The sequence below is a fragment of the Cervus elaphus genome, chromosome 1, assembly GCF_910594005.1.
Source record: "Cervus elaphus chromosome 1, mCerEla1.1, whole genome shotgun sequence".
Lineage (NCBI taxonomy): Eukaryota > Metazoa > Chordata > Mammalia > Artiodactyla > Cervidae > Cervus > Cervus elaphus.
In genome coordinates this window covers 68267194-68280461 of record NC_057815.1, presented here as the reverse complement: position 1 = coordinate 68280461, position 13268 = coordinate 68267194, and the positions used below count along the sequence as shown (strand labels likewise).

Sequence of the window (13268 nt, the reverse complement as noted above, 5' to 3'; positions counted from 1 at the left end):
CTGTGGAGTCCACTCACCCAGGGCAAAGGATCCTTACCACCATCTTTTGAAACTTCATTCATCCTCATTCTTGACTAATTCTCTCTTAGGGCATTCATTCAACAACATTCCACCTATATTTATTTACACCTCCTGTCGCCCAGGCATTCTGCTGTGCCCCCAGGGATCCAGTGTCATAAGGTCTCCACTCTCATAAGCTTTGTAAGGGAAGCGCAGGGTGAGTAAACAGACTTTTACAGTGTGTAAATGCTACGATGGGGACACACCGGGTGTGGGAGTCAGGGGACATCTCATCCCGACTTAGGGGAAGTCAGGGAAGGCTTCCTGGAGAAGGAGAACACTGAGGAGAAGGCACGGTACACAGTTGTAACAGCTGACACAGCAGGTCTGGGGAAGGGTCCGAGGAATCACAGAGACATGGACTCTGGATTGTAAAGTTGCAGTATCAGAGATTCTAACATCCATTCAGAATGATAGGATCTGTATTTTCTCTACTTCACTCACAATATTTTTTCTTTTTTTATTTTTCTTGGGTCACTCAGCAATATTTTTTCATTAGGACTTGAGACATGTCTTGTTAGGGAAGCCCTGCATCTTTATGAAGTAATTTGTGCTCATTGTACAACATGGGAAAATAAGGGATATAAAGGAGTGAGTGGGTGGACAGATGGAGTATCCTTCAGCCCCTGTTAACATTTGGGCACATTTCCTTTCCTTATATTCATTTATTGGGCTTGTTTTTGAAACTGAGATATAATTTACATACCATAGTATTTGCAGTTTTAGTGGTTTTTAGTATTTTCACAGGGTTGTATAACCATCACCACTATCTAATTCCAGAATTTTCAGCACCCCCAAAAGAAACTCCTACCCATTGGCAATCACTTCCCATCCCACCTCCCACCAGGCTCTGGCAACCACCAAACTGCTTTCTGTCTCTGTGTAGTTGCCCATTCTGGACATTTCAAACAAATGGGATCAAACAATGTATGGCTTTTTGTGTCTGGCTTCTTTCACTTAAAATATAATGTTGATCCTTTCAGGGTTCATCCATGTGGTAGCATGAATCAGCACTTCATCCCTTTTTATGGTTGAATAATACTCCATTGACTATATATGCCACAGATAAAAAACACATTCACCAGTTGGTGGCGTGTGACTGTTACGCATATTGCCACTATGAACATTTTTCATGTGTGGACATCATTTTCAGTCCTCTTGGGTCTCTACCTAGGAGTGGGATTGCTGGGTCATATGCTAACTTGGTGTTGTTTGGAGGAACTGCCAGACTGTTGGCCAAAGTGACTACACCACTTTGTTAACCACCAGCAATGTGTGAGGGTTCCTGTTTCTCCACATCCTTGATAACACAGGTTTATTGTCCTTTTTTTCTATTATAGGTCTCCTGTTGGGTGTGAAATATCTCACTGTGGCTTTCTTTCTTTTTTTTTTTTTGGCCATGCTTCATAGCTGGTGGGACCTTAGTTCCCTGACCAGGAATTGAACTGGGGTCTTTGACAGTAGAAACACAGAATCCTAACCACTGGACCACCAGGGAATACCCTTGTTGTGGCTTCAATTTGCATTTCCCCAGTGACTAACCATCTTTTTATGTGCTTACTGGCCACTTGTATACCTTCTTTGAAGAAATGACTATTCAAATTCATTGCTTCATTTTAATCAAGTTCATTTTTAATTATTTGCCTCTTTGTTGTTGAATCATAATAGGATCTTTATATATTCTGGATACTAGACTTTTACTAGATACATGATTGGAAAATATTTGCTCCATTCTGGGGATTGTTTTTTCACTTTCTTGATAGTGACCTTTGAAACTCCAAAATTTTTAATTTTGATAAGGTGCAGTTTATCTACTTTTTTCTTTAGTTGCCTGTGCTTTTGATGTCATGTCTAAGAAACCATTGCCTTATCCAAGGTCATGTAGATTTATACATATGTTTTCTTCTAAGAGTTTTATAGTTTTCCCCTTTTCTCTCTTTCTTTCTTTTGCTGGGCCTCACATCATGTGAGATCTTAGTTCGTTCCCCCATCAGGGACGGAACTGATGTGAGGTTGGGGTTTTTGGTTTTTTTTTTTTTGCATATGGATATCCAGTTGTCCAAGAATCATTTACTGAAAAGACTATTTTATCTCCTTTGTTTTCTCTTTGTTCCCTTGTTAAAAATCAATTGACTGTAAATATATGGGCTTAATTCTGGACTCTCAACTTTGTTCCATTGATTTCTATGTCTATCTTTATGCCAAGATCACACAATCTTGGTTACTGTAGCTTTGTAGTAAATTTTGAATTTGGAAGTCTGAGTCTTCCAACTTTGTTGTTTTTTTTTGTTTCAAGATTGTCTTGGGACTTCCCTGGTGGGTCAGTAGTTAGGATTCTGCTCTTCCACTGCGGGGGGCACGGGTTGGATCCCTGGTCAGGGAACTAAGATCCACAATGCCTCAAGGCATGGCCAAAACAAAACAGACAAAAAAAGAGGGCAAAGTGAGACAGAGACCCTCAAGCAAATAATTACAATAAAAATTATATTTTTAAAAAAACTGTCTTCACTATTATACTTCCATATAAATTTTAGGATCGGCCTGTCAATTAATGCAAAAAAATCCAGCTGGAATGTTTATAGGTATTGCATTGAATTCATAGATAAGTTTGAGGAGTGTTGCCATCTTAACAACCTCCAGTCTTCTCCTTCTTTCTTTTGGATATTTATTGAGTATAAATTTGAGCTCATGCCAAACATACTGTTTTGGTTCCTGATTTCTGCTTAATATTCTGTCATAAGCATTTCCCTGTGTTATGAAAGATGCAGGCATAATTTCAGTGCTATGCAATATCCCATTGTTTGGCTGTACTGTACAAAATGATAAACTCTTGGATGTTGGGTAATCTATCCAGGAAGGTACTTTGTTCTGGGTCCCTCATGATGCAGGCTTCTCCCTACAGGCACAAATGGATATTTGGGAGGCCTGGTAGCTCACAGAAAAGCAGCAGAATCAGAAAATAGGATCTAACAGGCTGCACAGACACTGATAGAGCATGTTTGTTCTAAGCATGCTCTCTACAACAGTGGGTTTTAAACATTTAAAAATTTGCACCATGATATTCATTTTACATTGTAACTCAGTTCACCTGAAACAGAAGTTTTACTTAAATGACACTTAAATTTTTAAAAAATTAGTCGTGAGAAACTGGTCTGCTGTAGTTACAAATAACCCCCAAATCTTAGTAGCTCAAGAGGTTCCTCTCATGCTCCCTGTCTGTCATTTAGCAGGAGAGCCCTGGAATTTAGTCTCTGGAGGCTTCTCCATTCAGATCATTGCTGGTTTCAATGACAGAGGAAAGAGGACACGGTAGGAGGAAGAAAACCCCCCCACCCCAACAATGTTTATATCCTAATCCTTGGAACCTTTGAATATGTCATATCATATGGCAAAGGGGAATTACAGGTGCAGATGGAATTGAGTTTCCTAAAATCAGTGGATCTTAAAGTAGGGAGCTGCATGTATTCATAAGGGTCTCTAAAAGTGGAAGAGGGAGGCAGAAGAGGAGGTCAGAGTGATGCAATGTGATGAGAACCTAACCTGGTGTTGCTGGCTTTGAAGATGGAGGAAGAGGCCTTGAGACATGGAATGTGGGTGGAAAGGGCAAGAAAACACATTTACTCCTAGAGCTTATGGAAAGGAATGCAGCCCTGCCAACACCTTGATTTTAACCTGTGTGTGCAAGCTCAGTCGCTCAGTCATGGACTCTTTGCTACCCCATGGACTGTAGGCCGCCAGGCTCCTCTGTCCACGGAATTTTCCAGGCAAGAATACTGGGGTGGGTTTCCATTTCCTCCTCAGGAATCAAATCACCATTTCCTGCATTGGCAGATTTTTTTTTTTTTTTTTTTTACCCCTGAACTACCTGGGAAGCCCCATGATTTTAACCTAGTGAACTTCTGAACTGAAAACTGTAAGATACTAAGTTTATGCTGTTGTAAGCCACTAAGTTTGTGATCATTTGTTGTAGCTTCCATAGAAAATGAACATAAACAGCGTGGGGTCATCATGCACCAGCCCTTAAATACTTCTGCCTGGAAGTGACATATGGCATTTTGTTCCCATTTCCTTGGCCAGAGCAAGCTGTATGGGCATATCTAACTTCACAAGACTGGAGAAATTTGATCCACACATATGCCCAGCCTTAGAGGGGATGGAATATTGGTAAATACAATAATATCTACTACTTGCCATCTGCACCTTATACTTATATCTTCTATTCCATTCAGTAACAACAACAACAACAAAAGTGCTAGTGGTAATTCTGTAAGTTGATTTCATTGTCAGCTAATGGATTGTGACCCCTGGTTTGAAACACACTGCTCTACTGACCCTTCTCTGACCATGCCTGATGGACCACGTGACACACACTTCTCCTAGCTGATTGGCCCAGGCATGGGACACCTGACCAAAACTGACCAACCAAATTCCTCTCCTGGGAATTTGGAATTGGGCCATTCAGCCAGTTAACAGTGGGAAGCAGAGCAGAGGCAGAGTAGAAACAGGGTCAGAATGAGAGCCACATGCAAGCCAAAATGATGGAGGGGCAGAAAAGCCCTGAGTAAGCAGAGAGAGTTGGTCCACAGAGACAATGGAGCAGCCGCAAGGAGAGCAGCGCAGGCAGGAGAACATAGCATCCCCAGGGGGAGAGGTGGAGAGAGAGAGCCGCTGCCTGAGAGGTTGATGGCTTCCCCGTTGCTGGCTCCAGCCCCCGTTCGTCCTGCCTGCGTATCCTTCCCGTGAGATTTTTGCTTCTTTCTATACTGTCTCCTTTTCTTGAGCTCTGCTTGGTGGGTTTTTGTTCCTTTTCTCCAGGGAGTCTTACTTAGCTAGAACGCCGCTGGCATTTCTTGTATGAGACCCAGCTTTAGCTCTGAGGATCAGGCTTGCGGGGCATAGATGGCACTTGGGAATGAACCAAACCCAGGCATCCCACAGTCTGCAAGTTTGCCTTTGACTTCAGTCTTGCATGTTTGTGCTTGCTCTTCAAAGTGGACAGACAGAAGCCATCTGTGAGGTGCTGCACAGGTGGGGGTCCTGGTGAACTGGAAGCACCCCTACATGGGCTGTTTTTTCTGACAGTGTTGGGGTCAGGAACCCAGTGGAGTTGTTTCAGGGACTGTTTGGCTGTGGGACAGAGTGGGAAGGACGTGGGCTCTGGAGACAAGCAGCCATCATTTACCTCTTTGAGCCTCGGTTTTCTCATCTCTGAAATGGGATTGTGGAAGGACCCAATACTCAGAGACATGACCGTGACAAGGGTGTACAAGCCTAGAGGGCATGGGCAGCTGCTGCTTTTGTTGTCTGAGGAGGCTATCAGTGTCCTGGTCCCAGAGGATGTGGCCTGGGGCTGACTGAGTTAGCCACAGGATGTCCCCCAGCGCTGGGCCGACTGGGCTGCCTGCCCCTCGTCATCCTCACTCTCCTCGCCCCTTACTCACTCTTTTGTTACTTCCCCCTCCTCCTGTCCTCAATTCCCCTATTTTCTGTTATTCTTGATGCTGATAAAAACACCTGCTATAGGAAGGCAGCAGGGTTGAACATAAAATTACCTGCCTCCTTGTATACTGTCAGAAGGCAGCCAGGCAGAACTGGGTCTGAATCCTGACTTATTAGCCCTTTGCTTACTGTGTGCTTCTGGGAAAATTCCTATATCTCTCTGAACCTTAAGTTTATTGTCCATAAAATAAGAATTATAATGCTCATTTCACAGTGCTGTAATGAGAAGTAATTAATTGGGCACTCAACTAATGCTAGTTCCTTCTTTTAAATGTTAGTTCCTTTTTACTTTCTTCCTACCCGCCTTCCTTCCCTTTCCCTATCACTCCTCCTAGCTGCTCCCTGCCCCCTAGCCTCTTGTGGCCAGGGTGCCCCTAGTCCCTCTCAGGGGTCACTGGGATGGCTTCTCCTGACTCAGTTCTTTGTGGCCTCAGGCGTTTGTGGCCTCTCCTTTCCCTCTGACCCGGGGGCTCCGAGGGACGGACTGAGGCTTCTGGAAACAGCGGGGATTTCGGTGGCATATCACTTCCCTGGTCTCCTCGGCAGGTCCAGCCTTAGTGTGGGAGCCGTTGGTTCAAATCGTGTCATCTGTGTATTTTTTTCTCTCACTTTAGTAATTATTATGCCCCAGCTGACTGTGGCATCTTCACACTCCAAACAATGATAAATATTTATGAGGAGGAGAAAACCCAGAACTCCTAGGGGAGGTGAGGGAGGGATGTGCTAGGCTCCTATTTGCAAGCCAAGCTCAGACCCATCAGTGGTCCCTTGGACCCTGGAAGTAAGGGGTGGGAGTGATGGGGGGGGGGTGCTATGGAGGCAGCACAGAGCCACAACTTCACTCTCCCTCTGGGAGGACTTGCTGTCGCTGTGACACTGTGGACCTCACCCCGCCTTGCCCTGGAGGCCTGCTAGACCTCCAGCCCCTCTTAGCCGCTGCTTTGCCACTCTGTGTCTGCTCCATCTCTCTGTGACTCTCTCTTGCTCTCTGTTTGTTTTATGATCTCTCATTCCATCTTTTACTGTCACACCTCCAGGGCCAGCATCCCTTTCTTCTCCCTCCTTTCCTCCCTGCCCTCCTCTAACACCCTCTTGTCTCAGGGTCTCTGTCTCTACCTTTATTCTCTCCCCTCTCAACATTCCTCAGAGCAGTTCTGGCACTGGATGCTGGGGGTCAGGCGAGGGACTCCCAGACCAGGCTTGGGGAGAGACCAGGAGGAGCTGCACGGGACCACCTCTGCCTGACTCTGAGTCTTGTGCTCTGCTGTGCCATCCCAGGCACATCCCCTCCCTTCCGGGCCTCATGCTTCAGTTGGTTCCTTCCCTAATTCATTCATTCATATTCTCAACTAATATTTACTGAGTGCTGGCTTCCTACCATTCATGAACACAGGTGTATCGAATACCTACCAGGTATACCATCCTAGGGGCTTGGGATGCAGCAGAGGACAAGAGACAAAGATCCCTGCCCTCGTGGAGCTAACAGACAGGGGTACATATAACCCCAGAGTCAGCTGTGCAGTAGGTTAGGGAGCAGTGGGTGCTGTGGGAGAAGGGAAGGTACAGTGAGAGCACTGGGACTGCTGGGCAGGCGCAGGGTGAAGCTTCATCACGTAACGTGCGGGGCTGGGCCAGCGGATGCAGGTGGATCTGTTGGGGGAGAGCGTCCCAGGGAAAAGGGACTGACTGCTGAGGCAAGGAGTGCCTTGGTGTGTTGGAGGAAAGGCAAGCAGGCTTGTGGCTGGAGGGGACGGGAGGGAGTGGGAGAGGTGATGCTGAGAGGTAAAGGAGGCGGGCAGTCACACAAGGCTGTGCCTCTGCATGAAATCGGGTGGTCTGACCTGTGTCCCTCCACCTGCTGGGTGAGGAATAGACCAAGGGGGCTGTCGAGGGTGCCCAGGGGAGCTATGAAGGCAAGCACGGTGTCTCGGGGTGGTGGAGATGGTGAGACCCAATGATGCTCTCAGCACTTGTATGGTGCCTGCAAGTCACTCCAGGCCCCTTGTTCTGGTCCTGCTGAGAGATACCCTGCAGGCACCTTCCCCCGGGCGGGATATGCTAACCTGACCTTCCCACTCTTTCCCTCCCCAGGGTGTTCAAGAAGGCGAGCCCCAATGGAAAGGTGAGTCTGTGGCAGCCCCACCCCGACTCCTCTCTATCCCCAGACTCTCCTCCTCTCTTGGGCATCTTTACTGCCTTGAAGGACTGGCACATCCTGTCCGAGGGGGAGACACAGCCCTGTCCTCCCTTGGCTACAGTGACAGGGGCCCTCTCAGCAAACTGTCCGTCTGAGGGGGGCGGTACAACACCCCTGGAATTTAAGGCGCCCCTGCCCTGGCATGGGGAGACACGGCCTATCCCAGAGAGGCTGCCTTGCCTTGTGAGTGCAATAATTAGAGCCAGTGCCAAGGGCCTCAGGGGAACTGAGTCCTCTGGCATGAGCGGCCCCCGGAGCCGCTACTGAACCCTGTTATCCAGGGCAGCTCCCAGGGCTCACCCCACTCTCTTTCTTAACACAGCCCCAGGCCCCATCCTACTTTCCTCGCAGGTCAGCAAATGGGTATGACTGACATAATTCCTTGTCAGGTCAAGGCTGAGCCTATGGGGGTTGGGGTGGGGTGTACTGAGATAAAAATAAGGCGCAGCTCGTACCCCTCACAGCCAGATGGGCAAGGCAGACATAGAAAAACTGACCAATATAAAGTGCAAGTGTGCGATAGAGGGGTGGGTGGGGGCTGCAGACCCAGCCTGGGTGGTCAGGGATGGTTTCTCCGAGGAGAGATGCACTCCCAGGCAAGGTAGGGAGGAAAAGAGCATTCAAGGCATGAACATAAATCACAGGGCATCTGGGTGCCAAGAGGGGAGCAGAGGGAGCGGGAACTGAGGTGGGGGGTGGCAGAGCTGGGTCCTGGAGTCTGGGAGTTGGGCTTAGGAGCTTGGACTCCTGGCTGGGGCTGGCAGATGACATCATGTGTGTGCCCACACCTCCCTTCTGCACCCACAGCAGACATCACCAATCACTGGCCCCCCTTTCCTGCTGAGGTGATATTCCATCTTAGGTTCTTCTCAACCCGGGGCCCCAGGCAGCCCCTACCAATCAGTCAGAGTTGACATTTGGAATGAAACTCGTTTGTCATCTTGCTTCTGGACACTTAGGAACCATTAGAGTGTTTTCAGACCAGACTTCCATGGTTAGATTTGCATTTTAGGATGACCAGTCTGGCTGAGGTGGGGAGAAAGGTCCCAGGTGTGGGAGGCTCCAGGCAGTAGATAATCAAGGATCTGGTGCATAATCCTGTCAAGCGTGGCTGTGAAGACAGAGAAATCTGATGGAGGGTCAGTCGTCAGCATTTAGGGATTGTGGAGGAGTAGAGAACATCTGGAATGACACTCTGGATTCTAGCTCTGGGGTTCTCCCCTGAAGGCTGGCAACCAGCAGGGCACGGGCTCATAGTCTTGGAGAACAAGGCCTTGTTTGAGTGGATCCCTGCAGACTGCACAGAGGCGGGGAGCTATGAAGGGCTCAGAGCTCAGTGCTCAGAGCTCCCACACCTCGCGGTGCCACTGTCCCTGCTCAGGGTCCCCCCTCCTCTCAGAGATGTGCCCAGCACTCCCACTCAGCAAGCGCCTTTGCTGCTGCCAGTGCACCCTCAGTGGTGCTTGGTGTGAAGATCCCCACAGGCCTCAGTGTCCTCATCTGCAAAATGGGAACAAGAACTTCTTTGCAGGGTTTTGGGGTAAACACATGCTTTAAAATTTATACAAGGCCTTGTTATTCCTAGGACTGAGGATCAGGTCCAAGTCCAGTTAGGATTTCAATGATGAGGGTTAGGGTTGGGTCCAGGGAGTTCGGGGGCAGCTCCCAGGGTCTCCTCCGGGGCTGGGGCCCACAGCTGCTAACACCCTCTGTGCCTCTCTTCCCCAGCTCACCGTCTATCTGGGAAAGCGGGACTTTGTGGACCACATCGACCTCGTGGAGCCCGTGGGTAAGTCCCTGGAGGCCAGAGAGAGAGGAGGGGGAGACAGGGCTGGCCTGGCCCCTCCCAGAGGAGGGCAGGTTGGAGTGGCCCAGGAATAGCCTTCAGGTCTCCAGAGGGGCCTGGTGCCGAGAATAGGATGTGTGTGGCTTTTGGCTCCAGTCAGCAAAGGCTAACCAAGCAGCTGCTTTCCTCTTCAGCTGAGGGGCCTGTGAGAGGACGTTGTGGGAAGGACAGAGGTAAGAAGTGGGGTGAGCATCCTGATGATAAGGACGATGAGGATTTTGATGACAGCAGCCGCCACTTAGCATGAGACTTACTGTGTACCCAACACTGGGGCAACTACTATTATTACCATCCCAAGCACAGAGGGTTAAGTGACTTCCTCCAGGTCACAGAGCTAGTAGATTGAGGAGCCTGGATTCAAACCTGGGCAGTCTGGCTCCACAGATACTTTGTTCTGCTCCCTGCTGATGGCAAAGGGTGGGAGGTGGAAAGAAAATCTAGGGGCTTGTGAAATGGAGGCTCTCTTCACTGACTGGGAGGCTGGGCTGTGGCTGAAGGCACCTTCCAAGGACTTTCTCCACTTCAGGGCTTCTCTCAACCTCAGCACTCTTGAGGTTTTGGATTGGATCATTCGTTGCTGGCAGGGCCATCCCATGTGTTGAAGGATGCTTGGCAGCATTCCTGGCCTCTACCCATTAGACACTGGGAGTCCCCCCATCCCAGTATGGCAATCAGAAATGTTTTTAGACATTGCCGGATATCCCTTTGGGGGGCAAAATCACCTCCGGTTAGGAATCTAAGAACTGTAACTCTCCTTAAAGAACCTTGATCTCGTCGTCTCTTCCCACAACTTGTTTGAGGGAGGGAAGCTCAGGATTAACCCTATTTTACAGATGTGGACAGTGAGACCCAGAGAGGTTAAATGATTGAAGAGGGACATGAACAAACCCGGGTGAGACCAAAGAAGGTGACAGGTTGGGAGGATGGGCCAAGAGAACTGCAGGAGGCTAAGTCCAGATGAAAAAAGTAGAATGTGTTGCTTGGGGGAAAAATTCACAGAGAATGTGGCCTGGGGGCTGTCCTGGGCCCAAGAGAGCAGGACAGACGTGTGATTCCAGAGCCCAGGTAGGAGCAGATGGAGCAGAGTACCAGGTGTCAGCTCGCTGGGGAGAAGGTCTTTGTGACCTTGGGGCATGAGGCCTGGCGGGTCCCTGGGGTGGCTGTGCAGGCTGTGGGCTGCAGAGTCCAGCTTTACTGTGAGTCCCTCCCTTCCTGGCCTGGAGCCAGATAGCCCTACTTTTCCTCCCAGCCTGTTGGGTGTTCTCTGAAGCTCATCGGCCTCTCTGCCATTTCCATCTCCCCAATGAACTTGGAGGTAGGGAACAAACATCCCTGTGTTCACCTGTGGCCTGCTTACTTGTGGCCAAGGCAAAGTTTCCTATGGGCTGTCTGAGGCCGGGGCTGTTCACACCCTTTAGCCTTTAAGAATAGCAACGGGGTCATGGGGGCTGGGCATCACGGGGGCTGGGGAGAAGGGCAGGGGGGATCTGGCTCCCCTAGCACACATAGGCACCCTGAAAACCATTCAACCAGTGTTCACAGGGCACCTACTTCATGCCAGGCCCTGCGCTAGGCCCTGTAGATCCCAGAGAGTGCTGAGGTGTCATACCAAGCTGATCAAATGACCGCAGTGAGAAAAACTTCTCCCTTACATCATTGAGCTGATTATGTCTCCCCGATGCTTCACTGTCGTCCTGGTTCCCCTGCAAACTCAGGGGCAAGTCTGAGCCCCCTGGCCTCATAGACAGGACATTTAAGGTCAGCAGGCCTGGGGACTTCCCAATTGGTCCAGTGGTTAAGACTCTGCCCTTCCAATGCAGAGGGTGTGGGTTCCATCCCTGGTCAAGGAACTAAGATCCCACATGCTGCACAGCTGAAAAGCAAAAACAGACAAACAGAAAACAGCCCGTCTCTCCTTCCTCCAGCAACCTCCAGGATCTGCTCTCCCAAGCCCCAGAGTTACACTCTTCCCACTGCCGACCTTGGGCTGTCCCCTGGTCATCTAATTGACTACCTTCACTTGCCTTTAAGACCTGCCTCAAGCTTCCTCACCCCTGGGAGCCTTCCTGACACCCCTGGCTTGGGAAGTATCCTTGCTGGGATGCCCTCTCTACTGAGTTTACACTCCATCCCTGGTGCCCAGGCCCAGAGGAAGCCCCATCGTCAAAGAAGGGAAGATGCGTGGTGGGCTGTGGGCACACGGTGGGCACTCCCCTGATCCCTTGGACCTGCCCAGCATGGGGAGAGGACTGGGAGCCCTCTGGGCACTCACTTTCTAATGTGGCCTCTGAGGTTCCCTGAGCGGCCAGCTGTGGGGGTCAGTGTGGGGTGGAGATGGCTGTGGGTTAGACTGGGGATGCCAGGCAAGAGTGTGACCCCCAAGCCTGGCTTCCTGGGGTTCTGGGCAGAGAGAGCATCCTTTGTCTTCAACTGGACTCTGTACTCCCAAGGTCAGGCCTTGGGACATTCTCCGTGATAACATGTGCCAGGCACCAGGTAATACTTTAAACGTGTTAATTCATTTAGCCCTCACAGGAGCCCTATGAGGTGGATACTACAGGTCTGCAAATTCCGAATCCAGAAGCTCTGAGAGCCCCAAATTGTTCATGAGTTTGACACAGAATTCATCTAGTGGCAGACCTGGCCTGAACTGGTGGGAGGCGACTGATGCCTTAGGTAGCCTCTTGGTGAAAATAGTTTCCCTGCAGAGGTTTTAATGGGCTAGACAAGGGGTGCTGCCCCAGAGCTGGCAGAAGGCATTAGAGAAGATATGGAAGAGGGACCACATGGCCTTTCTATAATTCAAAACTTCTGAATTCCACAGTATACCTGATATTGGGGTTTTGAACCCATCTTATTATTCTGACTAACAGATGAAGAAAGAGAAGTTAAATAACCTGCCTATAGTTGTGATCTGGATTTGTCATGCCAGCCTGGTTCAGTGGGTGGAGGAGGAATGGTGGTAACATTCACCAGCTGCTGGCCTTCCCATTTCTCTCATGATGCTTTTGTTTTGTTTATAATAATTTTATTTAGTTTTGGCTGTGCTGAGTCTCCATTGCTGTTTGGCCTTTTCTCTAGCTGCAGGGAGCAGGGGCCACTCTCCAGTTGCCATGCTTGGACTTCTCATTGTGGTGGTTTTTTTGTTGCGGAGCCTAGGCTCTAGGGCGCTCAGGCTTTAGTATGTCCAGTGCGAGGGCTCAGTAGTTGCGGCTCCCAGGCTCTAGATTACCAGCTCGGTGGCTGTGGCGCATGGGCTTAGTAGCTCTGCAGCATGTGGGATCTTCCCGGATCAGGGATCTAACCAGTGTTTCCTGCATTGGCAGGCGGACTCTTCACCACTGTGCCACCAGGGAAGCCCTCACGATGCTTGTGAACAGACAAATGGTTGGGTTTGCATTTAGCCTGGTGTTTGGGGCTCAGAAGTTTGAGGTCATGTCTGCTCACTCTCTGTCCTTCCTCCAGATGGAGTGGTTCTCGTGGATCCGGAGTATCTCAAGGAGAGGAGAGGTGAGCTGTGGCCCCTGCCCCCAGCCTGACCTGCAGGCTGGGGCCTTTCTGACTCTCCAGCAGAACACTGGCAACAAGAGAGGCAACAAGCCCAGCCCTGCCCCTCCCCACGGGTTCTTCCCGTGACGGCTCCAGTCAGCATCAGAGCAGGTGCTC

The 13268-nt window shown here is 49.6% G+C and overlaps 1 protein-coding gene across 5 annotated transcripts in view; it reads left to right on the top strand.

Annotated features, from left to right (window-relative positions):
- The window catches only part of ARRB1 (arrestin beta 1), a 78715-nt gene that overhangs the window by 43463 nt on the left and 21984 nt on the right, over positions 1-13268 (top strand). For 4 of the 5 annotated variants that reach the window (XM_043907335.1, XM_043907316.1, XM_043907349.1 and 1 more), the window contains exons 2-4: positions 7651-7681; positions 9485-9545; positions 13068-13112. In XM_043907335.1, coding sequence (XP_043763270.1) covers positions 7651-7681; positions 9485-9545; positions 13068-13112 — 137 coding nt within the window. Of the gene's footprint in view, positions 1-4558; positions 4800-7650; positions 7682-9484; positions 9546-13067; positions 13113-13268 lie in introns of those variants that run through there. The other variant, XM_043907342.1, reaches the window with a different exon arrangement.